Source organism: Thunnus maccoyii, chromosome 8, assembly GCF_910596095.1.
Source record: "Thunnus maccoyii chromosome 8, fThuMac1.1, whole genome shotgun sequence".
Taxonomy (NCBI): domain Eukaryota; kingdom Metazoa; phylum Chordata; class Actinopteri; order Scombriformes; family Scombridae; genus Thunnus; species Thunnus maccoyii.
In genome coordinates this window covers 10,919,898-10,944,481 of record NC_056540.1, presented here as the reverse complement: position 1 = coordinate 10,944,481, position 24,584 = coordinate 10,919,898, and the positions used below count along the sequence as shown (strand labels likewise).

Here is a 24,584-nt window from a genome sequence, read left to right as displayed (position 1 = left end):
GATCATGTATGCAAACATTCCTTCCTTTGGCTCGTTGTGTTACAACAATGTAATCCTTAACCGCTTTTCTCTTTCCTGCCCGCTCTTTTACATTCTGCCAGTTTCATAAAATGCAGGCTAGTTAATGTCTTATTTCTGTTTTTCAAGCAATAATACAAGTATTAGGCATGCTTTTCTCTCCATAAATGTGGTTAAATTTAGGCAGAATCACATGTACTGACCAAATAACTGGATATTTTTGTCTGTATTGTCTGTATTTTAAACTCATATTGTCAGGAAAATGTTGTTCTTCACAGTTGTTTCTTGCTTCAGTGTGATACTGTACATGTATAATGTCATTACTGGACTTTAGGTGGACCCAAGCCCAAAATATGACAAAGAGGACACTTTCCATTATGCTCACTCTGGATTGCTGCCAGGCAGGATGATGGAAATCTTTTTCTCTTTACTCCTCTGTCTCTCACCTGTTCTAAACGGCTGCAGCAGCTGATGTGACACAGGCCAGAGCTAGAGATTGTCTTTGTCTGCCCTCCTTTGGTTATACTAAGGATCAACACCATCATGCTGGCTTTTACAGCAAAGCACAAACCGACATGATGGCGCTCTCTAGTGGTTCTTTTGAGACATGGCATTATTGTCAGAATTAAGGCGCTGCTTCTTTTCTCTGTGGTGGCTCAGAGGTGTCAAGTGTGACAAAAACAATGGACATACCACATGAACAAATCAGAAAGAACAACATTATTTCAGAAAACACTGGACCTCTGGGAGAAAAAAGACATCAGCCCATCCTCTGTCATGGCATGGCTGAACAAAAGGTGGGAAATGTGTGCTTAGCATGTACTGTAGGAAGAAATGTATGGCATTTTTGTGACATATGTGGGAAACCACTGAGTTGAAAATTTTTTGAGGAGGCCTGAATTTCTTCCCACAGTAGTGATGAGTTGCTGGACAATTGTTTTCTCCTCGTGAATCCTCATCACACTCTTTCCTCTGTGGTTACTGTATGTCAGTGGTGACATCCTTATTCTCAGAGGCTTTTATGTAACATTTCCCTATATACAGTGAATTTAAATTCATTCAGAATTTTGAAACAATGCCTGCAGCAGCCGTATACAGTACCTGTAGCACTATGAACTGTTCCAGTTGACCCTACTTCCTTCTTTCTCTAATTATCTCACAGTAACGGCATTTCCAGTTACTCAAATGTCTCTGTGTTTTCTCTTTTGTTAAAGAATAAAGCTGGGAATATGTATCTTATATTGCCAAAAAAAACACCATGAAAAAGACCAAAACCAACAATGAATTGATCTTAATAAGTATTGTCTCTGTAGACTTTCACTGAAAAACACACCTGTCAGTCACTCCATTGCACTGGGTGACATGTTCCTTCATTACTCTGAATGTGGGGACTGTTTGTTTGAATCAGTACCACATATTGTACACACATACATAATCTGCAGCTAACAATAATCCCCAACAAATTCATTATTTACTTCTGTTTATGTATTGTTTACTTGAGATGGACTGAGGCATTGTAGGTTTTACTCTTACTATGGGATTTGTTGATAATAGGAAATTACTGAATAACATCAGCCTTATTCTGTCATGTGTTTTCATACTGTAAATGCTATTGTGTTTCCTGAAATGTTTGTTTTATTGTCATTGTATTTTTTTTGTGTGTTCTGTTTTGTTCCTGTCTGTTGTCCACTACTGTTGCACCTGTAGGGCCATTGTATAACCCCTATATTCCTACATCTGAAAGGACAATAGCACAGAGTAAACAATCAGCAAACAAAATATCATTCTTTATGTTTCCAGACATATCTTCCAGAGATACAGAAAAAAACACATTTATAAAACATATATTACAAGCACAATGCATTGTAATAACCACAGAATGCATCATACAAAAGGCACATGCTTTAAACTTACTAAATCTCTGAAAACTTTACAGTATTGACATCATCTTTCCTACAATAAGTGCCATATGGCTGGAACGTTGCATTCAGTTTGCCGGCCAAGAGAAATGTGACCAGACAAAGGAAATGTCAATGAAGAACCTATAGTGCAACTGGGAGACTATGTGTAGGCATCATCTAAGTCCACGTGTTCACTATGTGTGTCAGCCATGTTGTCCACGCCTCCAGCTTTCTCAGTGTTTATGCTAACAGTCTCTGTTTGGTCAGTATCTGACTGATTGTTCTCAAGGTTGCCATCTTTCTGCTGAAGATCTGCATCTACATCAGTGTCTTTAGTGGGAGCGTTTTCCTCATCCTGAATGTCAGAACCAGTGTTTTGTGAATCCGTTTGCTTACTGATGTCACCTGTGTCATTAGCAGACATTTGCCCGGACACATTGTGGTCAGTGTTAAAGTCTGAGTGGCCTTTGATCATATCGTTCCCATCTGTTTGTCTCTGGTAAGTTTGTAAAGTGTCAGTGGAGCTGCTGGAGTCTGTGATCTGCTCCTTTGCTGTGTCGAAGGACTCTGTGAAAATACTGTCACTGTACGACTGACTGGCGATGGTTTCTGTCTCAGACAAGGCATCCACAAAAGGACTGTCCGTATCAGGATGATGAATGCTGTGATCTTCTTTCTTGTTGCCATCTTCAATAATAGTGTCTGTACGTTCATGCCCTGCGTCTACCTGGGTCATACAAGTCCTTGGAAATGAGTCATCGTCACAGTTTTCATTTCCAGGTGCAGAAGTGAAGATGCCGTTTCTCTCAGCTGAATTTTCTGTATGTTCCATATCAGCATCAGAAACATTTTCCTTCTTTTGGCCAGACTCTGTGTCTGCATCAACCATGTTTTCCTCTCCAGCCAGAACTCTCTTCAGACTCTGGGCTCTGTCTCTGTAAACTTGGCACAGCTGAGCATCGGGCATGTGGTTACCATGGATCTCGGCCAGCTTCATGTACACCACATACAGAGCCTCGGGGTTAGCTTGGTCCTCCAAGGCAGCTGCCAGAGCCAAATGGAAGTAGCCCACTGCATCAAAAGCATCCTGGAGAGATTGCACCAAACAGAGGTCAGAAGAAAGATTTTATAGGATTTAAAAAATATATTTTCTTTTGGTGCAAACATTGTCCTATTTTAATTTATTTCTATCTGTTTTTGACAGGAAAATTCATGAAACAAGTACATTTAAAAAAAATAGAATGTCTTCAATGTGAGAAGTTATTTACTTATTGTTTGTTTTTTATTTTGAACAAAAACCCAATAAGATTTTAGAAATTAAAGATGAGATTAAATGATTTGTTAAAGGTGTTTAACTTTTTAACATCCACCAAGTTGCCGGTGACCCGCTTAAGCCAGTTGTAAGCGGTAGCATCACGCGGTAATGAGTAAAAGCAATTGGCACAATTTGGCCAATGGTAGACGATTGGAGAGGTTCGGGGACACCAGTGACATCACAAACTAAAAACTAGCTACCTCCCATAAGGTTAGGCCTAGAGGTCTGGAATTTTATACAGGTTGAAAAGATGTAGAAGGTACATGGTGTTCTGCATAGTTGTGGCATAAAGCATGTCCTAATTATTGTTATTCAAATATGACTCATCATAGACGAGAACCAAAAACACTTTTTTGAGCCTTATTTGAACTGATGTAGTTTTGTTTGTGTTTTATCCACATGCTAAACAAGCACATTTCCAGAAACTAGAAGATGTCATTTGTCAAATGAAGCCTAATACATGCATCATGGCCTTACAGTTCTTCTGTTATAAGCTTTTCCATTTCAGTATGCCAAATAGGTGAAAGTTCTATAAAAAGGGTGGATGTTAAAGGGTTAATGTAAATACATATTCAATAATCTTTAATATTCTTGACCACAGGAATGAACTTGAATCATTTTTCTTCACATACAGAGTAACTGAAAAACATCAATAACTTGGATAAGTAAGATTTAGTTGATGTCTTTTGGAGTGCTTGTGGTTTAAAACTGAATGTTCTGAATTTTGGTGTCTGCATTTGTTTAGATTTGGATTACAGATTGTTCCTTTAGTATGTAAATTTCAGCAGCAGTTTGAGTAATGTACTGTACATACTCATACTATACTAAATAATATGTCTGCTCATGCAATGCTGAAACTGCTCCTGTACCTTGAGCTTGTGTAGAGTGATATTTCCCAGTCTGCAGTAGAGCTGTGTGTAGTAGTGAGCCTCTCTGGGGTGTTGCAGGACAGGCGGACAGAGAGACAGGGACTTGAGGTAGTAGTTTTCTGCCATCTCGTACTGCTGCAGGCTGTAGTAGACTGTAGCTAGCCGGTGGTAGGCTGTCCTCTCATTCACACTCACTCCTGAGGAAAAACAATAATGGTAGAACTGAACCAGCAGCACCATAGCTAGCTTTACATCTTTAAAAGTGAACTTACAGTTATATGGCACTGACTCTATGACAGGTCGTGCTTCTACTCAGTACCTGTTTTGCTGGCGATCTGAACAGCCAGTGTAGCGTACTGCAAAGCCTCCTCCTGCTCTCCCTGGTTCATCAACAGTTCAGTCAGTTTACTCAACAAGCGGAACTCTGAATGGATGTCCTTGATGCTTCGTGCAAATGGCAGACTGCCATCCTGAAGCAAAATATGAATCATTTTGTTAAATGAGATGCCAAGATTGTCTGGAATTAAAAAGTCATTTAATGAAATTAAAATAAAACAAACAACAGTTTATCATGAGAACAACTGCCTCGTGACATTGTAGCTTTGAGGTGAACAAAATACATCAAATATATTATTAATATATTCTATTTTGTGTTGTGACTTACCCTGTAGAAAGGCAGTGAGGCCATCCTGTTCCTGTGGCCTTTAAAGTAGACATCTCCTGCCTCCTCGTAGATGCACATGGCAAAATGAGGGTCATTCATCCTCAGGGCTGTCTTTACTGCTGCCTGTCAATTAAACAGCAGACTTCATTTATAGTAATGGTTGTATATCCATCATTAGAATCCGATTTGTGAGAATTTGATTATAAATTGTGATAATAAGGGAAACATTAAAAATGTTCAAAATTGAAATTTGATGTGAAATCAAAGCAGCTTAATGAGGATGTGATAAAGCCTCTGTCTTTGCTGTTTAGAAATGAGGAGCTCCTGTGTACAGTGAAGACCAGTTTTTCAGAATAGTAAAGAGCAGAACCAGGAGAAGAAATGGACTGAAAAATATTCACCTCCCCAGCCCTTCTCACCTGCAGGTACATGTCAGCCAGCTCATCCTCTTGGATGAGATAATAGATGCGTCCCACCTGTAACCAGGTCTCAGATTCTTCTTCTCTCTTGCCCAAATCAATAGAAATCCTCAGGCTCTGCTTGGTGTAGTCAAGAGATTTACGAGATGATCTGTAGCACACAATCAGGAATTGATTATTATTAATTATTGTCTTCCTCATAAAAAAACAAAACAAAACAGATTGTGAAAGATGAAGAGAGAAAGAAATTCACCTCTCAGTGTTGAGTGAGAGATAAAGGCTACTGAGGATTTCCAGATACTCTCCCTCCAGTCTCTTGTCCTTCAGCTCTCTGGATACTGACACACAGTGCTCATAGTAGACGATACTCTGACCATACAGCAGCATGTCAGCGTACAGCCGGCTCAGCACCTTGGCCACTACCATCTGACCTATGAGAAAACACAGCACATTGGTGACCAGTTGTGCCTGAAGTGAAATATACTGTGGTGTTTGATTCTGAATAAAACTATAAGTAGTTCATTCTGACTTAGACAGTGGCATTACTGATATTATTGGCCAAATAAAGCTTATCACATCATACATATCAGTATGAACAAATTCCAGTACTTCCAGGCTCTAATATGAAGTACAACAAAGTCTTACTTCAGATTTAAAGGAGTAATAATCAATAGAGCGTTTCAGCTAACTCATTACCTTAATACTGATAATATGTGACTTTATGTTCACACCTTTAATGTGTTAACTTGTACTTACTGTGTAGGTTTCTAGCATGTAGTGCAATTAATAGCCCCATTTCGTAACACGCCCTGATGTCCTGACTCTTCCCCCTGTCTTTGTGGCTCCGGCCCAGCCAAAGGTAGGTCTGAACATGTTCCTCGTCTGTGGGGCTTTCCCAGAGCTCCAGAAAGAGGTGCAGGGATCTGTCAAAACAATAACCATCACAATAAATAACTCTTTGTCAACATTTCCTGTCAGAGCTTCTCTATTGCGCCACTTATACGACAAATGATAGGGAGGATATCTGACCTGACCAGGAAGCGCTCTGCTACCCAGGATGCCCCCACATCCAGGGCCAGGCAGCCCAGGTTGGCCAGTGCCAGGGCCTGGTTTCTCTGGTTTCCGCTTTCCCTGGAGATTACCAGGGCAGAGTGGAGATGCCAGCCTGCCTCTGGGACGCGACCCTGTCGCCTAAGACACAAAGCCAAAAGGTTGTGGATCACACCTCGCTGAGTGGGACTGTCCGTGCCCTGAAGAGAGACACACAGAGGCACAGATTACACGTAATACTCATTTGGAGCTTAGGAAAACTAAAACTTAGCTAATGTGCTGTACCTGAAGTGATGTAAGCAGTGGCTGTAGGACACTCTGAGCCCTCTCAGCCCGGCCTGTCAACACCAGCAGCCAGCCGAGCAGCACAGAGGCCTGAAAGCCTTCCTCCTCATTGATGTGACCTCCTGTTTCCACTGCCTGTTGAGCACAGCTTACTGCCTTATCAAGAGCATCGTACTGCTGGTAGACTGAGGCCAAGCCCAGAGACAGGTCCCTCTGGGTCTTTAGGTCCTCCCCTTGTTCAGCTATAGCCAAGGCCTGCTGAAGGTAAACCACAATCTGTGCAGGGAGCAGGGAGGTTCCTTCCTTCCAGCACGGGTTCAGACGAACAGAGTTCCTGATAAACAACTCAATCCTCTGGAAGGCGTCATGGAGGGGGTGGTCTTGTCTTGAGTCCAGGCTCAGTGAGGCCAGCGCTAAGTAAGGCATGTATTTACGATGATAGAGCCAGCTCAAGAGCCAGTTCAGGTCCAAAGGAACTATGGGCCGCCCCTCACTGGCAGAGAGAGTCACTGTGAGAAACTGGAGTCGCTCAACAAAGGGGAGGGCATCATCGGTCTTCCTGAGAAGCAGAAAGAGGCTGGAGATGAGGTAGCAAACGCGGGCCTCCATTTGTTTGTCCCCCATGACCACAGATCTCCTCAGGAGCAGATTCAGCAGTTCAACTTCGTCCATGGAGGTGAAGGTGTGGCTGGGGAGACAGAGGAGCAGGGCACTGGCCTTCTCCAGGGTCTGGGGCAGCTTGTCTGTCATACGCTGCTTCAGATAGACAGCGGTGAGGTTGGTGCTGAGAGCGATGAGGAGTGGCGTGTCTGAGAAACTGTCCACGTGAACACTCAGGGCCTCCTCAAAGTACACTCGTGCCTGATGATGAGAGTAAATTTATATGTAGGAGCTGGTTTCTTACAGATGTAGACTTATGAAGGATAACATACCCGGGAATTATATTACTATATAGTTGACAGACTGAAATTTAGATAAGAAAACATATTTTATTGTGAGATGTTGAGCAGCATCTCTATTATTAACAGAAGCTCAAACCTCTTAGTTTGACAATAGTAATTGTTGTTGATTGAAAGTATTTTAACCTTTTATTTAATTTAATGGCTATTGCACATTATTATTATGTTCACTTAATTGTCCCTCTAATGAAAATGTTCCTTGTAATAATAAGGAAAATCCATTGTAGTATAAAGCACAAACCTGGGAGAGCTTAAGCTTTCTGGCACAGAGTCTTCCCAGGAGAAAGCATGCCCGTCGATGTGCCCAGTGCATGTCCATCCTCTTGGCACACTCCCTGACACTCTCGAGGTGCCCTGATAGCTCATCCTCACTCTTCCCGTTGAAGGTCACCCACAGGAAGGAATACTGCAGGTCATACAGAGGCAGGAAGTCCTCCTGGAAGAAATAACACACAAACGAAAGAATTAGGAAGAGTCTCCTGACAGGCTGTGTGTGTTTAGTATAAATAGAGTTAATGGGGCCGACACAAGAAAATAAACCCACAGTTTCTATTTTAAAAACAGATTCTTGTTTCAAGTTTCAAACCTGAGACTTTACACTGTGGATTGTGGTGAACTTGAATATGTATTGGCATCTTCAAACCAATAGGCCAAAGTTTGTCTGAACCAGCAAGATTGAGTGAAGTCAACTCCAAGTCCTGACTAATTGGTTTAGAATCAAAATCTGCTTTAATAGCCACAACAAAATCATCCCCAAGGTGTTTCTTTTGACATACAATCAAGTTTGATTCAACCAGAAATACAGTTTTTGACAAAACCTTGAAGGGATGGTTGAATTAATCAACTGAAACTGAGCAGACCACATCAGTATATTCATACAGACCTTTGAAATTCAGAAGAGAAATTGGTTTAAAGATTAAATTAAAAATTGTGGTCTGGTGGTGGTGCCAAAAAGATGTTATAAACAGTGAGTAACTCATCAGTGCAGACATACAGTGACTCTCTCTTCATGCCTCCGTCACTACCAAATCCACTTACAAATCACACACTAAATGCTTGTCCTGATCAGAATTGTGTTTATAAACCATATTAAGGGCATGCCTAAAATCTGCTCTTTCAAATATGGTGACAGTTGTATGTAGTTCACAGTACTACATTTCTTGAATGGACATAAAATATGATCAAGTGGTAATATTAAGTTCCATAGGCATAAAAAATGAGAAAAGAAAGGGATTAAAAGCCTACAATCTGAAGCTTGGGGGGCCTGGTTTGTAATAAATAAATAAATGAATGACTGAACTGGGACTCTACTGACCTGGAAGTGATCACAGTTGAGCAGGGTCAGTGTAGGGTCACTGAGCTCCGACTCCTCCCCCTCCCAGCTGTTCTCCTCTAAGAAGAGAGGCGGATCTTCCTGGAACTCGTCCAGTTCCCTGAAAGTGTCGTCTAGAGTGAAGGACAGGCGCTCTCCCTCCCGTGGCAGAGGATTGTGGGAGTGATAGAAGGACAGACGAGGAGAGGAGTGAGAGAGAGAGTGGCGAGGAGAGGACTGGTAGGGGGGCGTCCCTCCACCTCTCTCTGAAATGACGCTCTGACGGGTGCTTGTAAGAACCTTATGATCTGAGAAGACAGATGTTACAGAATATTGGAAAAGTGTAAATAAACTGGTAAAATTAGATAATTAGATTTGAGCTTTTTAATGAAATATCTTTACTTGGGTAAACAAATTGTATTCTGTCTGGAGTTATCACACTGTTTCATTACATTAAGCTCAAAAAACACAATTAAATGTAGATCATTACCATGTTTTGGCCGATTCCTGATGTACATGAAGTCAGACTCATCCAGTCTATCTGGAAACACACAAGGAAAATCAATTTAAGTCAGTGTTCCAGTTGGGGATAGAGGAGAGGAGGAAACTATTTTTTCCCCCAGAATGAATAAAAAAACAGAACCACTATTTAGGAAACAAGCAGGAGCTTCACATTAAACCAATCATGACCTATATTTCAGTTAGTGGCACAACCCCCAACAAAAAGTACAAGATCGCTTGAGCTTTACCTAGCCTGTACACAGAGCTGATGTCAGATGAGAAGAGTCTTTCCAGCAAGCCACTGTCACTTGGCTCAGAGCTACATGGGTTAATCTGCGCCAGGCTGGCCCTCTCCTCCTCAGTCAGAAAGACCAATTGTCCATCTCTGTGCGGGGGAAACAAAGGCAGCATTATCATTTCAGCTGTCTCTCCGGCCTCCTCCGCTGATCCATCCCGTCCAGACTGCAGATATACTAAATAGGATTTCATAAAAGATAAGCGCAAGACTATAAACATGAGGTAACTAATATGGATTTGATGAAGATAAAGTACTTTAAAGTTGCAATGACGCACAACATCATCAGACCACTAAGTTCTGGCATGCATGACATAACTATGTGGGACATCTTACAGGGGTATGGTGTCCAGAGGCTTGACATGGGCCTTCTGTACAAAGCCAGTGTGTCCTGTGGAAGTGTGTTTTCCTATGAACACGGCCAGGCCTCGGACTAGTAGACCCTGGATCTCCACAATGTCACCTTGACTCAGCTGGAGCTCGTCTTGCCCCACTGGACTGTAGTCAACCACCGCTACACATGAACCTGTCACTGAGGTAAATAATGAGGAGAATGAGATTAAGTCAAGCAAAAAGACTTTGATACTTTTGGTCATTGTGTAAAGTTTAATGATAAATATGATACTATAATGTCTTATATGATAGTGAGGAATCAACAGGCTATTTTAAAGTCTTTTCACAAATGCATATGGGTTAGAGCTACTCTTTAACATATGTATATGCATCAGCATATTAGTATTGATCTGCTGTGGGTGTGCACTGCTGTGTGTTCCAGTAAACAGGAAGTGGTTGGGTTTGATATTACCTTCTTTGTGTGTAATCAGTAAAATTACTGACACAAACACAACGTACAGTGAAGTTACATCAGACAGACAATTACACTAGACAATGTATTTCTCGCCTTTTGTGAGGAAGTATTGACCTCTTTTGATGAACTCTCATACAATAGACATCCAGAAATTCAATTATGGTATAAGCTGACCTCATTCAACCTAGAATAAGCCTTCAGAGTGCACACAGAGACTTAAAAAGTGACATTCATAATCTTGTCTGACTTTGGTTTTAGAGATATTTCACTTCTTTTCCAAACTACCTGCATTAATGTTGCTCTCCACCAACTCCTGATGGAAATATCTGGCTCTTCAGCTGCTAAATGCTCAATTTTCTTCTTCAGCTAGTTGCTAACAAACTGCCAGCATCAAACTGCCATTTGATGCTGGTCAGGTAACACACACTGCATCTTGAGTGTTTTTTGGCTGAAAAAAGCTTAGATCTGTCTGAAACCAACACTGATGACAGCAAAGCTGCAGTCCTTAGAACTAAAACACTGAGCTGAAAGATGCTAACGTGCTCCAGAGAGCTAAAATGGCCTGCAGAGTTGTGTTACAATTCTATGTGGTTTTGTCAGTACGAGCAATCCCTTTCACTATTACCCTTAGTCATTTGACACAAATATAAACATATTGATTAGAGCAGTGGTAAAGTTAGCATATGTACAATTATATTTGATTACAGCACCTTCCAAATTACTATGATGGCATATGTTTTTGATTGTTGAGAAATGAAACCTGTCCCAGGGTCAGATCAGTTGGTAAGGGGGTGTATAGTGGCAGGCTGATGTCACGTTTCATTCCTGATACTACCACCGAAAGGCGCCAATGTATATACACATATTTGCCTTAAATATCACTACCTGGGCTCAGCATATAGTACATATGTGAGAAAACCATAGTGTACAATGTGCCTTGTGTGTTAACATGTGACTGTATATGTCTGTATGGCTCTACCAAATGGATGTTCAAACGGTTCCTTTTCTGTTGGCGAGCATCCAGTATTGCCTGGGTACTTCCTCAGGAACCACCTGACCAAACAGGAAGTATAGTTAAATAAATGTCAAACTCATAGGTACAACTGGTCATCAACTGTAGTGCTGCTCTGGTTATTCAGCAAAAAAATGACAAGAGATTGTGTGAATCCTACTTTTTCTTAAAGCATGCATCAAGGGATTTGTGACAGAGGTTTCTCATATGAGCAGTGACTCACTGATAGAAGGGGTAGGGCAGTGGCTGCATGGCGTTGACAGGCACCTGGCCATGTTGTCCTGTGGAAAGCATGGTGCCCTCCCACATGTCCTGCCCTGTGTCCTTCACCATCAGCAAGTCATTCTTTTTGAATGACAGCTGTTCATCATCATCCTGATCCTGCTCACTTCTTGTAAATAGCGCCTTAGCAAAGAAGGATCCTGCAAAGACACTGATTTATTAGTAGGCAACCTCAACCCAAATAAAAATGTATAAATCCAGACGTACAAAGCATTTTCAGGCAGTGTTTCTGTGTTGATAAAAGTCACCACACTTAAGTTAAAGATCAGTAAAACTGCTACTGTACAGCTGCTGCGCCCTCATTCAGTCACTGGCAAATGATGGATGTTTTTTATTTCCCTCTATTAAGTTAATGTAATTCTCATCACTCTTTGCCAACACTGCAGTCCTATTATATGTTTCCGTAAAGCTTTTTGCCTAGGGGAAATGTTCAGGAGAAAACAGTGATGTCTGTGTAGACTAGGCAGGAGCAAATCAATGGACATTCTTGGGGGTAGGGAGAATAGTTTTGCTTTAGCAGAACACTGGCACACTAATTTTGTAATGCATAAAAAATCTGAGCAAATTGCACAAATTCAGAGATTCAGTTTCAATTTAATTCAATTGTGGAAGATATTTAGAACACAAAGGGCAGCTGTAGTCAGAAATAGAAATGGGATCATATTGCTGATTGGTAAAAAAAAGTTTATTGTAGTTTAGGGGTTACTGCAGCTGTGCACGGTAGGGAAAAAGAGTTCCTCAACTAAATATGAGGTGTCCAAGGCTATAATTTGTGCAAAGTTGTATGTGGTAGTTTATTCCTTAGTTTTTCTTAGTGTTAATTGAGGTCAGTGAAAAAATGGATTAAGAATAATGGGATCAAATGGCAGCTGCAGTCAATTACTGTATAATTGCAGTACAATTAACAATGACCAGATTCAATATATATCTAACCATGACTGCTTTTAAAGAATATGATAGTCACTACAGTCAAGGAGTAGAAGAAGAGGACAAGGCACTGCTCAGTTTAGAGTCATGCTAAAGCCACATATTTAATGAACCAAGCTACAGATTTTTAATTACAGATGCACTGACTCATCTGACTAACATTGTCACTCTTCCAACCTCTGTGTTAATAATGAAAATGTTCAAAAGGTTCATCAAGTTTCCATTAAATGGCTGACTGTGAAGCATAGCAATACTGACCCTCCTGTAGCAAAAGTCCCAGGTAGAGGGTGGCCAGATGTTCCTCATCCACTGTTACATTGATCTCCAAGTCACTGAGCAGCTCCTGGTCCAGCCAGAAGGACTGATCGCACAGGAAGTTCTCCAAGCAGCGAGCCACGTAGCCTGGGAGAGAGTACAAATACAAATACTGCTAATACTACTTATGCTAACAACTCTAATGATATCACAACTAATAACCAGTTACATTATCAACACTGTTGCAAGTATAAAAATCCAATAAATGCATTAATACCAAAAAATTCCAATACATAAGAGTAAAATGTCATCCAGAACAGTCCTGATTAGTCCTACCTAATGCTAGGTAAGTTGAAAACTTCCAGATTTCCTCCACAGTCTTGAATGTGATTACAAAGCTATCCTTCTCTGCGTGGACAGACACCAGACGTGCAGACAAGTCCTGCAGAAACAAAGTCTCATGTTTCAGTAACCGAACATCCATCCATCTCCATGAAGTGCCCAAACATATACAGGATCACAGTAGTGCATTATATAATATACTTTAAGGCACATTATTGTTCATTATGACGTTAGAAGGTTTTAGTAAGTGCAGTAATGTCTGTGGAACATCTGTATTGTCAGGTCTGACTGTCACTCACTTTAAAGAGCTGGATGACGTCCTGGCTGTTGCTCTCCACCACTCGGAGTCGAGTGCGCAGGGCCTCCTGAAGGGCCCGGTCAGGATCCACACTGGAGCGCCGCTGCCCGGTGAACAACAGCACAATTTCTAGCAAAAGATCAAGATGAATTCTGTGATTAATCACACTTAAATGAGATGAGTTGTTTCTTTTATTGGAATAATACGGAACAGAAAACAAATACCATGGAAATAAGCTGAGAAGAGACATAAGCTTAAAGAATAAGATTCATCCCTTCTGTCATCAGTAAGGGTGTAAACAAAGGAAAATCCTTTTGTTAATTCATGCATGAATACATCTCTGCATTTGTCTAATTGTGTAAAACTAACTAAAACTAAGACTGGGATGAGATGGTTTATTGCAAGAGAGACAAAACTTTAAGGAGTTCATTAAAGATTTTCTGCGGGAGCTCATATTTCTGGGAGATGCTTTATGAGCACAATGTTAGTCCTCAGAGGAATAACAAAGCTATTAGACCTCTTACTGGACCCTCAGTGTGGCCATTTAAATCCATTTGAGAGGAAGAACCTGGGGGAATGTGATGGATGGAGCTAAACTGCTGAGTGAGTAAAACATTAGTAGACAGGGAAATGCTTCATCAGTATGCATGAATATAATATTCATGGGAAATGCATCTGTGTATAAGATATAACTAGTTTAGACTGGCTGATGTACAAACTAGTAGAAACATAATCAGACATTGGACTATGGCAAAAGCATTTTGAAATGTACCTGAGGAGAATTTCTCTCCCAGTGACACAGTACTTCCTCTACAGAAGGCTTCTTTCCTCTTCCAATAGCTGTCTGGCTCTACCCCTCCTTCACCTGACTCCACCACTGGACCGTCCTCCTCCTCACCTGTGCCTGAAAGAAGACAAAAAATCAAGACAGAAAGTGCTGGATCAAGTTTAAGATGCAATCTTTTCTGATTCAAGGCAAGAAGGAGAGCGCACGTGGCTTTCCTTTATGCACACTGAAGCACAGTAGAAGACTAAACCCTGTATGGTTTAAGCCAGTGTTTCCTAAACACTGTATTGTATTTAGGTTTTTTGTCTGATAAGGGCAGGTGTGTAATATGTGGAAACAATTTTATCAGGAAGGTCATCAAAAGCGCGGTTCAAAGTACACTGCAATTACAACACAAGATTTTACTGGAACTGTTACCAGATGACACATGATAGTAATCTCTGTTTTGTCATTTCAGATAAAAAAGATATCTCTGGTCAGTATTTAGTGGCATGGTACAAGTTGATATAGCTTTTTTCTAATCTTTGTTTAATGTACCCCCACAGTCTTGTAAGATGAACTCAGTTATCCCTTCATCAATGCCCAACGTCCAAATACGTTCATTACATTACATATTAAACAGGATGTTATAGCACTATAAATTATGTAAAAGTGAATATTGTTGCAAAACTTTTTTCATACAACTGAACTGTCAATATTTAGGTTAGTTTGGTTTAGTTAACATTCACTTTGCCACTTGGGATTGGCAGAAGCTGGACCTTACAACAATTTATCCATGACTATTTCATTTATCCATGACATTTAGCTCTCTGTTTTCTCTACTAATCCAACTGCTATCTGCTAACTTGCTAACTAGTTTTTGAGTACTCTCAGGTGCAAAATGAGGTGTTCAGCTGTTACAGCTGACTCAATATATGGATTTTTTTTTTTATCGTAATCTCCATTTTTTTCTAATTAGTTTAGCTAATGACTCGACTTCATAATCTTTACAAATACCCCCCTGGCAACTGCTGTGTCCCTGGTTGGGAATAACTGAATTAGAGTATATGAAGTTAGTGTGTTCTCCTCAGCACATAAACAGGATCTTAATCGTTTCAAAACCTATAAATATCAGCCAGATGGATATATATATATAACAGCTGGCTGTAACCATAAAGTGGCGGCAGGCTTCCCCCTGGTTTGTTCCATTGTGCAGGGAGGATGTCCCAAACACTTCCTCAGTTTGTGACCACAGAGACAGCAACACCACTCCTTCTCAAATAAGCCTCATGATGTTGTTTGTGCTCCAAACTTAACAGAGGAGTCTTTAATAACACGATTTCAGATTATGCAACATACTCTACCTTGAGTCATGATGTCATTTCCAGGGAAGTGTTCATTTGTTCCCCCAAGGGTATATGGCGGTTCCCTCCAAAGAGCATCCAGCTCAGCGGGAGAGATGTCTGTGAAAAGAGGAACAAATCAGTGTAACATGAACCCAAAAAAAGAATGCATTCACTTCCCTCTATGATCCCCTTTAATCCATTAAACATAAAATATTTCAAAGTTTTCATTCATTTCAAAAAACGTATTATTGCTTAGGCAAGGGGTGGGAGTTAATGTCACTGGGGGAGACAAGTACAGCGGTTTACACTAGAAATGCAAAGTTTGAGCCATAGGTTAGTGTGAGGAGTTATCAGGGTTTGGAGGGGTACAATAACGTTGAACACACAGACACACAGCTGCACTGACATCAGAGAAACCTCCAGACTCACACAGCTGCCCTGCCCCTGACTCCTGAGAACGTACTTTTACGTCAACACAGTCACATGTTTTCAGACACACACTTAGACACCATCTTAAATGAAAAAAAGGGAAGATACTGTGAACCAAATAGTAATCATTTTCATTGAAATGCCATTTTTCTTCTTGTTCAGCATGCTGTGTCAGTGCAAAAACACAACAGAACAGTATTATCTTGATGCAACGCATTCACCACAAGACAATGGGGCGCACAACTTAGCAACACAATGCAACATGACATTATGCTGAAGAGGACAACAGCCTATTCTTGTCCATCCTACAACACAGAGCATAGTTAGCACCAACGGGACTGCTTGAGTCAACACAAGCACAGTCATGCTGCTATAGTACAGGACAGAAACACACCATGCCCTTTTTACCTTCTTGGCTAAGCGTGTTACCCATGTTGTCTATTGACCTATGCTCCTGTCTGCCTATCTGAATGTAGCAGTGCGTCTCATGACGGCACAGTTGTAGCACACAGAGCGGGCTGGGACCGACCTGTGAAGGAGGAGAGGCAGACTTTGATGAGCGGTCCACAGCAGGAGGAGTTGAGCAGCGGTCTGCAGCAACAAGACGCCATCTGGCCCAAGAGCCGGCAGCTCCCAGAGATCAATGCCATCCCATCAGTTCCCCCCCAGCCTCTTTAACAACAACTCACTCTCTTCCTCTCTGTTGGACAAGCCCCATTTCCCTTCCTATTTCTGTATTCCCTTTCCTGTCCCGCTCACTCTTTCTCCCCACCAGTTAGTATTTGCTGGATGTGTCTCCTCTGTCCCCTTTTGCAAGCCGTATCTCTTCTTCTCTATCTGTCTGGGTCTGCTTCTCTTTGTAATCCTTCTGTCTCTTGCTGTCTCCATCTACCTCCTCCCACCAGCCTCTCTCTCTCTCCCTCTCTCTCTCTTCAGTCGCTGCCCAGTCAGTCAGTGAAAGCACAAAGCACTCTCTGCGATTGGTATGAGTGTGTGGGGGGCAGGCCTCAGAGAGAGTTTCCCTGTGTGAAAATATGCACAGAATGTGTGTCACAAAGACAATGTGTGTGTCTTTTGTGTGTGTTGCTCAGATAATGTATTGCTGATCCACTGTAAGGCAATGCCACGGAGGGACAGGCTTCAAGGTCACAGGGAGGGGGGAGTGAGAGTTGCCTGGTGCCATAGATCGAGGATCAGTTTATCCACATCACAACTCTGCTCTCAGCCATCAGATGAGTAACAGACAGACGATATAGCATCAGCACACCAGAGTGACATCATCCTGCACTGTTAGGTCACCATGAAGCAAAAATATGGAGGTACAAAATGGATTTATGAGATTAGGTGGTGGGAGCGTCCAGTTTTTCATTGTTCAAGGTTCCAAATGGTGTAAATATAAAATAGGGATTCTTATACTCTACAGAATTTGCTGCCATGGGAAGGTCAGAATGAATGACCTTATATGACCTTTTACTATCTGAGAAGGGAATAGCCTGTAATGCAGCAATGGCTCCCTTGGAGAATTTCTTAGTATTGCTTTAAAAGGGTAAAAAACGACTGATATTATGATGTTCTCTACAGCATCCAGTCTGCAGACAGAGGCATAACATAACCATCACCATGTAACTGGTTGGTAAGTAGCACAATATGCTCACTTAGGTGGAAACAAAACATCCAATTAGTGCCAATATTTAACACCACACTAAGTGTGATGTTCCTGATCTGGGTGTGTCATAATCATATATTACTGATAATGTTCATGCACTAATGTATGAGGACATGTAGCGGCCAACTGGCAAACAAATGTTATCATCTTTATGTAAAGAAGCTCTCAGTAGGATGTACAGAGTGATACAATACTCTGATATTTTACTGGTGGATACCATAAATGCACTGTTGAGTACAGAAAATATCTCACTATACACTGTGACAGGACAAAGAAAAAGATAAAGCTGGATAAAACACACGGTTTAAATACACATAGTGGCTTTAATATGAGAATATTCTAAAATATAGTTATGAAGATTAGCCTAGCCTGTCATGTCACTTAATGTAATACTGTGGATGGATGAAGCAACCAAAATAAATGGAAAGTGGGCATCTAAGTCTTCAGATTACTGATGGTAAAATAAAATTACATTTAGAGTAAAATGGCTGAATTTTCTTGCTGCATTGAAGAAGCTCATCTCCTGCCTTGCACACAGAAATATAATAACCAATACTGAATTTCAAGCTTTATTATTTCTTATGTAAAAGCAAATGGAATTTGTTTGAGTAAGCTACTTTAGAAATGAAATGTAATTTGATAATGAAGGAAACCTTATTTCTATATTTTGAATAAACGTTAGACTTAGTGTTTATCCTCTTTGATGAATGGTCACAGTATTGGTAGTAACATGACTGGTACACATAGACCCCAACTAGTTCATTATTTTTAGCCTCATTCTCACTTCCCTTTACCACCAGCCTTACTGATACCACCACTGTGAGTCAACTACTGTCTATTGTTCACTTTCGGAGAAATACTATTTTCGTGCTTACCCAAAATAGGAGAAACTCATTGATGCATAAAGGATGGGTTCAGAAATTTTAAATATATCTTAAAACAACAGTCAGGTGCCCATATGAACACTGAAAGAGGTTTTCCTTGCTGTGATCATTCCTCCTGTTCATACTGGCCATAAAAAGATCCCCTTCAAATGCGCTTTCATTGTAAGTGATGGAAACCAAAATCCACAGTGTGTCCACATTGTCATTTTGTGCAAAAATGCATTTAAACATTTATCTTAAGCTTATATGAGGCTTCAGCAGTTTGAGTTAGTTATATCAAGTGGATATCTGACACATTTACAGTCTTTTTAGTATAAAATTCCCTCTTTGTGTTTCCTCGGATAGTGTTTCCCTGTTGAGCTGCAGTGGAAGTATAGTAACAAAAAAGCGGGACTTTAGCACTGATAAGACCGTAACGTTGAAAGATATCTACTTGATTTGACTCATTTGGATGCTGAAGCTTCATATTAGCTTCAGATAAACTTTTCAATACATTTTTTCACAGAAGGACGCTTGTGGATTTTGGCCCCCATCACTTACATTGTAAGTGCATTATGAAAGGATCATCTAATAGCCATTATGAACAGGGGGAATGATTATGGCAAGAAAAATCAGTTGGGCATCTGACTGTTGTTTTAAGACAGACTTGAAAAACTGTGAACCCGGACTTTATCGTCTCTGCAAGATAAAACTTTTAAATTTCTCTAAACAATGATGGCTGGTTTAGGAATACTACATATTGCTAATTACACTGTGAGCAAAGATGGGCAAGCCAACTGATCTGATGTGATGATGGAAAAGAAAAAGTTTTACATTACAGAAGAGATGCTCACATGATGCATGATTGTATGACTGGTGTCAGCCGCCACTGCATCGAATCACCGATCACAGCAAGCAAACAAATGCATTGTTTCTTCCTTTTCTGTGCCCAGATCGTTCCACTTCTTGGACATGCTGTAGACAAAGTGGCTTATATCCTTGTCTGAGATCAGTCTCTTCATCTTGTTTATGTGGCGGCTGAATGGTCATGATTGAATCTGTGCATGTGTATCTTGTGAGGCAGAAAGCTGTAAACAGGCTGGAGGCGTGTCAAGGCATATCCTGACACTCTTTAGACTCCTCTCCTTCTTTCACCATAGTGCAACATATTCTATCTAATCTAATAAACACAGACAGCTCAAGGCTGATATGTGCAGGTCACATGCCAGGCCTTTGTTAGCACCAAAAGCTGTATGAGGGACAATAGTTGTCTCCAAACCGCCAAACGCTATATCCACTTTAAAACAAAAATACCAACAATGCAGTGTTTCTGGTCATGCAGTATAAGTCACAATATCATTTTTACTGTGCACCTGTGGATCTAGCTATTGTTTCCTGGCAGCTGGAGCATTAAAAACCTTTCCTCTTCTGAATGACTGCACACACTGTGGGCAGCTTTACTAAAGTCTTGCATAAACAATACATATGATTGAACACAACAAGCCAAAAATACAGTGTGTATTGCCTTTAATGACGGGGATTCACAAGCCCAATGACCACATGCCATAAGGGACTTTATAGCCCCCCCACAGTCTGAAGCCACAGCAAAGCCCGAGCTGCAATTGTGACACTCGGCAGTCCATGACAATAACATTCAACCTAATAAGAAACATATGGTGTCAGCGCTGTCTGGCTGTGTTCAAATGCATGACAAACAGGGTCGTTTGAGGTGTGTGTGTGTGTGAGTGCAATCTGGGTTTGTAGATTTGGAATATGTGGTATAAGAGTTAGCGGAGAGTAATATGAGACAGGGGTTATGCGCTCTAAGTTTAGACTAACCCCCTGTTAGCTCACTCACATGCCTGTGTGTCTAGGACAGAGCTCCCTGCAGGGAGATTCCACACTGCTGCATAGCGGCATTTATACAACTCTGAAATAAACATTGTGGAACTATAACTACAAATTAAGCTTTCAGGCTCTTTGGTTTTATTTCCACAATCTGACATTCTTTAATTCATTAGAAATAGACTAAACAGAGACAGAAGCGGAGTAGAGACATGAGAAAATGTTTGATTATCATGTGAAAATTTCCTTCTCTGCTTGCATTATCAAACTACCAGCGCACTAAATAAAGTATTCTAATCACCTCATGATAGTCACTGCCTATTGGATTGACAAAAACTTTATGGTTATGTGAGCAAGTACAAAGTACAGTGGTGTTAAACCTGCTTGAACAGAATGAGGCTCGTTGCATACAGTAAGACTTACAGAGAAGTCAGAAGTGTTGAAAGTAGAAAAAAAAAGCAAGTCTTACCTCTGTGTTGCTGCCAGCTCTCCCCTCTCACTTCATTCCTCATGAGTGTGGCAGAATGTGCGTGTATCTATGGATCTCTGCGTGTGTGTGTGTGTGTGTGTGTGTCAGTGGGTGTGTGTTTCACCGTTTAACTGGTGAAGTGCCTTTAATGACAGCTGCCGAAACTGCCGTCATTCTCCACTGTCGCTCCAAAATCGCAAGATGAAAAAAAGAAATCACAGTAAGAGCGTGTAAGTCAGTAAGAGTGTGTGTGAGTGTGTGAGTGTGTGTGTGCCTTTGAGCGCTACAGAGGCTATCCCAGACGGCATGTCTATGACTGAGGAAGTTTTCTTTTTTTTTTTTTTTTTTGCTGCTGTAACTCCTCCCATCATTTCTTTGGGGCAAGTTTTCTCTCTCTCTCTGTTTCTCTCTCTCTCTCTCTCTCTCTCTCTCACTATCTCAATGCACACGCAGACTCTTCCTTTCTGTCAAAAAATTTGGAAACATAAGAGCCTATAAGAGGATTGAAACAGTAGAAAGAGGTCAGGTTGCAATTATATTTTTGACCTATTTTTAAAAGCTATTAATCTCTGGCAATTATGTGACTCCTCTTCCCATTTCGAGCAGCAAAAGTGTATTTCCTCATTCTACAACACCTGTCGCACCAGTTTGGTTTGACGCACCCGCAATCAGAAGATGACAGCAGATTGAAGGCGACAACAATCAGCTGGTTTGTACAATTGTTCAACCCATACCTGAGGTATCACTGGTCTTCATACCAAAGGTGTGGTGCATTTTCATTGTCCTACACATCACTTCACACTGCCTGCATTCCTCTGATGGAAATACCTGGAAATGTGAAGTATATACCCTTGTGTGCTTGCATGACAATGCAAAAACAACCTCCTCCATTACCTCCCTGTGTACAGCAGTGACCTCTCTATCATTGACACTCTTTCACTTTCTGGATCATGTCCATCCTTATATCTGTGTGTGGGGAGATAATAATCCCCAGGCCAGCGGTGCTTTGGTTTCTTGTGTGTTTTTTTCTCTTTTTTTTGCCTGCTTAGTTAAATATAAAATCTGGAACTGATTGTGTATCCCCAGCCCCCAGTGCACCATGGCAAAGTCACCCTGAACACAGAATATCAGCCCTGCACTGCACATGTGATCATGCAATTTGCTATGCAAGGCTGCGGGACACAGACCATTTATTCTGCTCTGTTTGCAAAAGTGTGTGTGTGTGTGTGTGAATGTGCATGTGTGAGTGTGTGTGTGTGTGAGTGTGAGGCAGCAAAAGAGAGGGAATGTGGGTGTATAGAATAGCAACAAATTACAAATAGACAGGAATGGGTGGAGAGAGAAGCATAGCGTTACAGGGTGGATGGCAGATTGTGTGTGTGTGTGCGTGTGTTTGTACACTCTCCCCTGGCTATGTAGCTGGACAAAGGGCAAGGATTGTGAGGGTTAGTGAAGAATGCAGCATACTGCTGATCAGTGCTACTGACAGTGGACACATGGGCTGATTGACAAACAAAAGACACAACCTCCAACAGAAAAACACTGAGTGGTTGATTAGGCCATACAATGTGGCAACACACCAGGACTGCAAAAAAAACCAAAACATGATCATGTCTCCATCATGTGTTCAGCGGTTAATAAAAAAGTATAATTTGTGCTCAGTGTTGCAGTTTTATAATGCTGATGTCAAAGACAAATGGTGTGCTTTAGGAAACTAGTTTCCATCAGAGGGAACAGAGTGATGTCAACAACGAGCAGGTTTATTCCAGTAATAACACGTATCAGGGGATGTTTGCCTTTATAGTTGATTAGGGGGCACTGGTGCCTCTGCAGGCAGTGACAACACTGTGTTGACCTGGTGGCCTCCTGCCCTGCTGCCTTCAGTGCACAGGAAGGCCAGCTTCCTGTTTTTCTGCCCCATCAGTTTGGAGGACAAAAGCACAGCGTAGGATTGACACAGGAGCACAATCAGCACCCAACACCACAAAGCACCCACCCACGTACTGTCACACCCACAGACACATACACACACTCCGATCAAGATAGTTCATTTCAGTAAATCATTGTCTATACTGATCATTATCAGCTTTGACCTGGATCAGGTCAGATAGCGTACTGCAGTAAACATGTAAAAACACTAGTATATGGGACACTTTTAATGTGGTGTGTGATATTTCATTTTACATTTCGGTAGCAGTATCAATTCTTTATGGAAAAAAGGGTACAAACCTGGTACATGGGCTTAGCTGATGATTTAAGTTGAAGCTGAGGCTACATGGTATGTATCTAGGCTATTTCTTATGTAGTGAAATCCATACTATATTTTTTCAAAGCTCCCTGAGCGAAACTGAACATAAAAAGACAATGAAAGGGTGTGAAGGAGTAAAGCAGATTAAAGGAAAAAGAGAGTACATCTTGTACAAGTACTGAGCTCAAGAATGAAAGAGGTAGCACTGTGCAGGGCAGCAGAAGGAGAGAGAGAGGCGCCTCTCACATTCCGCCATTGTCCAGCTTCCTTCAGGCTTCAGAACCAGCACTTCCTCAGGACACGGGACAAGGCAGACAGTTAGTTTAATAAAAACAGCAGACACACATTGTAATAAAAACAGCACACGCGCACACGCACACACAAAGAGTAGACTGTCAAATAGTCAAACGGGATTTGATGCATAGTTGAACCTGATGGTATTGTCTACTAAAATGAATTTTGTATAAAGGCTACTGAAAGTGCATGTTATTATCTTTATAATAACATATACATAAAATGTAAATAAATGCATACATATATAAATCACACAATAATATATTTAGATTTTTTTAATGTAAAACACCATTTTCCATCTGCTTATTTTACCTTTTAATATTCCTTGTTCAGATTTCAGGTTAGAGAATAGGCTTCTCACCTCTTTTGACAATAGTATTTAAGTCTTTTAATGCATTCATGTCATGTCAATTTTCTGTCTTAGTCGACCAACTCAAGCTGTTTTCAAACGATTGGACCTCACTAATGCTTCAGACTGCCTGGAAAACAGTAGATGTGCAGGTGTTTCGCCGTTAGATGGAGATCTTTCCACGGTGACTCCTCCTCAATACAAACAACATTGAGTCAGAATGCTTGACAGTTCTGTTATTAATTTACACAGTGAGAATATTGGGACCGACTCAGACCCGTCTACGAGCTGTGATGTCTGGCATTGCTTTACAGACTAGTTAAATCAATTACTGCGTTTCTACTATCAAAAACAGCGGAGCATGTCTGTCAACAGTCTCACAATTAACCTTGCCTCCTCTCAGCAACTCCACCGTCAATAATCCAATTAACTAATTTGCTTACGTCGATTTTCCAGAAGAGGGCGGTGTCATAACAGTTTTAGCAATAAGCCCAGCTCCGCACTGCAAAAAAAGAAAAGAAAAACACCAACTAGTCATTTCAGAAAAACAATTTAGTTCAAGAATTCTTTGTAGTTTTGTGAAAAGGTTACTGTATGAGCCACACTGTTCAGTGTCAACATGATGCCCGACTAATTTCTAAATTAATTAAGACGATTCAAACAGTGATGGTCTCTATCTCACCACTCACCTCGTCTTATAATAAATTAAGACTGAGACTAATGACTTTTGAACATTTAACACTTTTTGCAGTGTGATGGAGCTGGTGTCTATCTGTCCCCGAAGCGTCCACAGCAGC

General features: G+C 41.0%; 1 protein-coding gene and 1 long non-coding RNA gene across 4 annotated transcripts; both read right to left on the bottom strand.

The window, feature by feature from the left end:
* Positions 1–1,777: 1,777 nt before the first annotated feature.
* On the bottom strand, positions 1,778–21,211 carry sh3tc2 (SH3 domain and tetratricopeptide repeats 2). 3 transcript variants are annotated; one of them, XM_042419668.1, is made up of 22 exons: positions 20,897–21,211; positions 15,643–15,741; positions 14,285–14,416; positions 13,514–13,641; positions 13,209–13,314; positions 12,876–13,019; positions 11,632–11,830; positions 11,376–11,449; positions 9,925–10,120; positions 9,542–9,678; positions 9,283–9,333; positions 8,796–9,100; positions 7,722–7,916; positions 6,522–7,382; positions 6,216–6,436; positions 5,943–6,109; positions 5,440–5,617; positions 5,187–5,337; positions 4,768–4,890; positions 4,423–4,573; positions 4,104–4,300; positions 1,778–3,006 (listed from the first exon to the last, which is right to left on the bottom strand). In XM_042419668.1, exons 1-22 carry the CDS (start codon positions 20,937–20,939, stop codon positions 2,080–2,082), a joined length of 4,785 nt encoding a protein of 1,594 aa, XP_042275602.1. In that variant the 5' UTR covers positions 20,940–21,211; the 3' UTR covers positions 1,778–2,079. The 3 variants fall into 3 exon arrangements, with proteins under 3 accessions (XP_042275602.1, XP_042275603.1, XP_042275601.1); XM_042419669.1 differs by lacking the exon at positions 20,897–21,211 and adding an exon at positions 19,437–19,623; XM_042419667.1 differs by lacking the exon at positions 20,897–21,211 and adding an exon at positions 16,583–16,921.
* A 1,858-nt stretch (positions 21,212–23,069) lies between these two features.
* On the bottom strand, positions 23,070–24,584 carry LOC121901622. Its single transcript, XR_006097338.1, has 4 exons — positions 24,477–24,584; positions 24,231–24,289; positions 23,751–23,978; positions 23,070–23,432 (listed from the first exon to the last, which is right to left on the bottom strand). It is a non-coding gene; the product is annotated as an uncharacterized LOC121901622 (long non-coding RNA).

Bases quoted from the DNA above. Each gene is read 5' to 3' on its own strand.
- sh3tc2 (XM_042419667.1), bottom strand. From the start codon at position 16,703: ATGGCATTGATCTCTGGGAGCTGCCGGCTCTTGGGCCAGATGGCGTCT. The intron at 9,101-9,282 runs GTAATGATCTAC...CTGTCTTCTCAG, and splicing joins CAGGAATCGGCCAAAACATG to ATCATAAGGTTCTTACAAGC. The intron at 5,618-5,942 runs GTAAGTACAAGT...GTTTTCTCATAG, and splicing joins ACATGCTAGAAACCTACACA to GTCAGATGGTAGTGGCCAAG.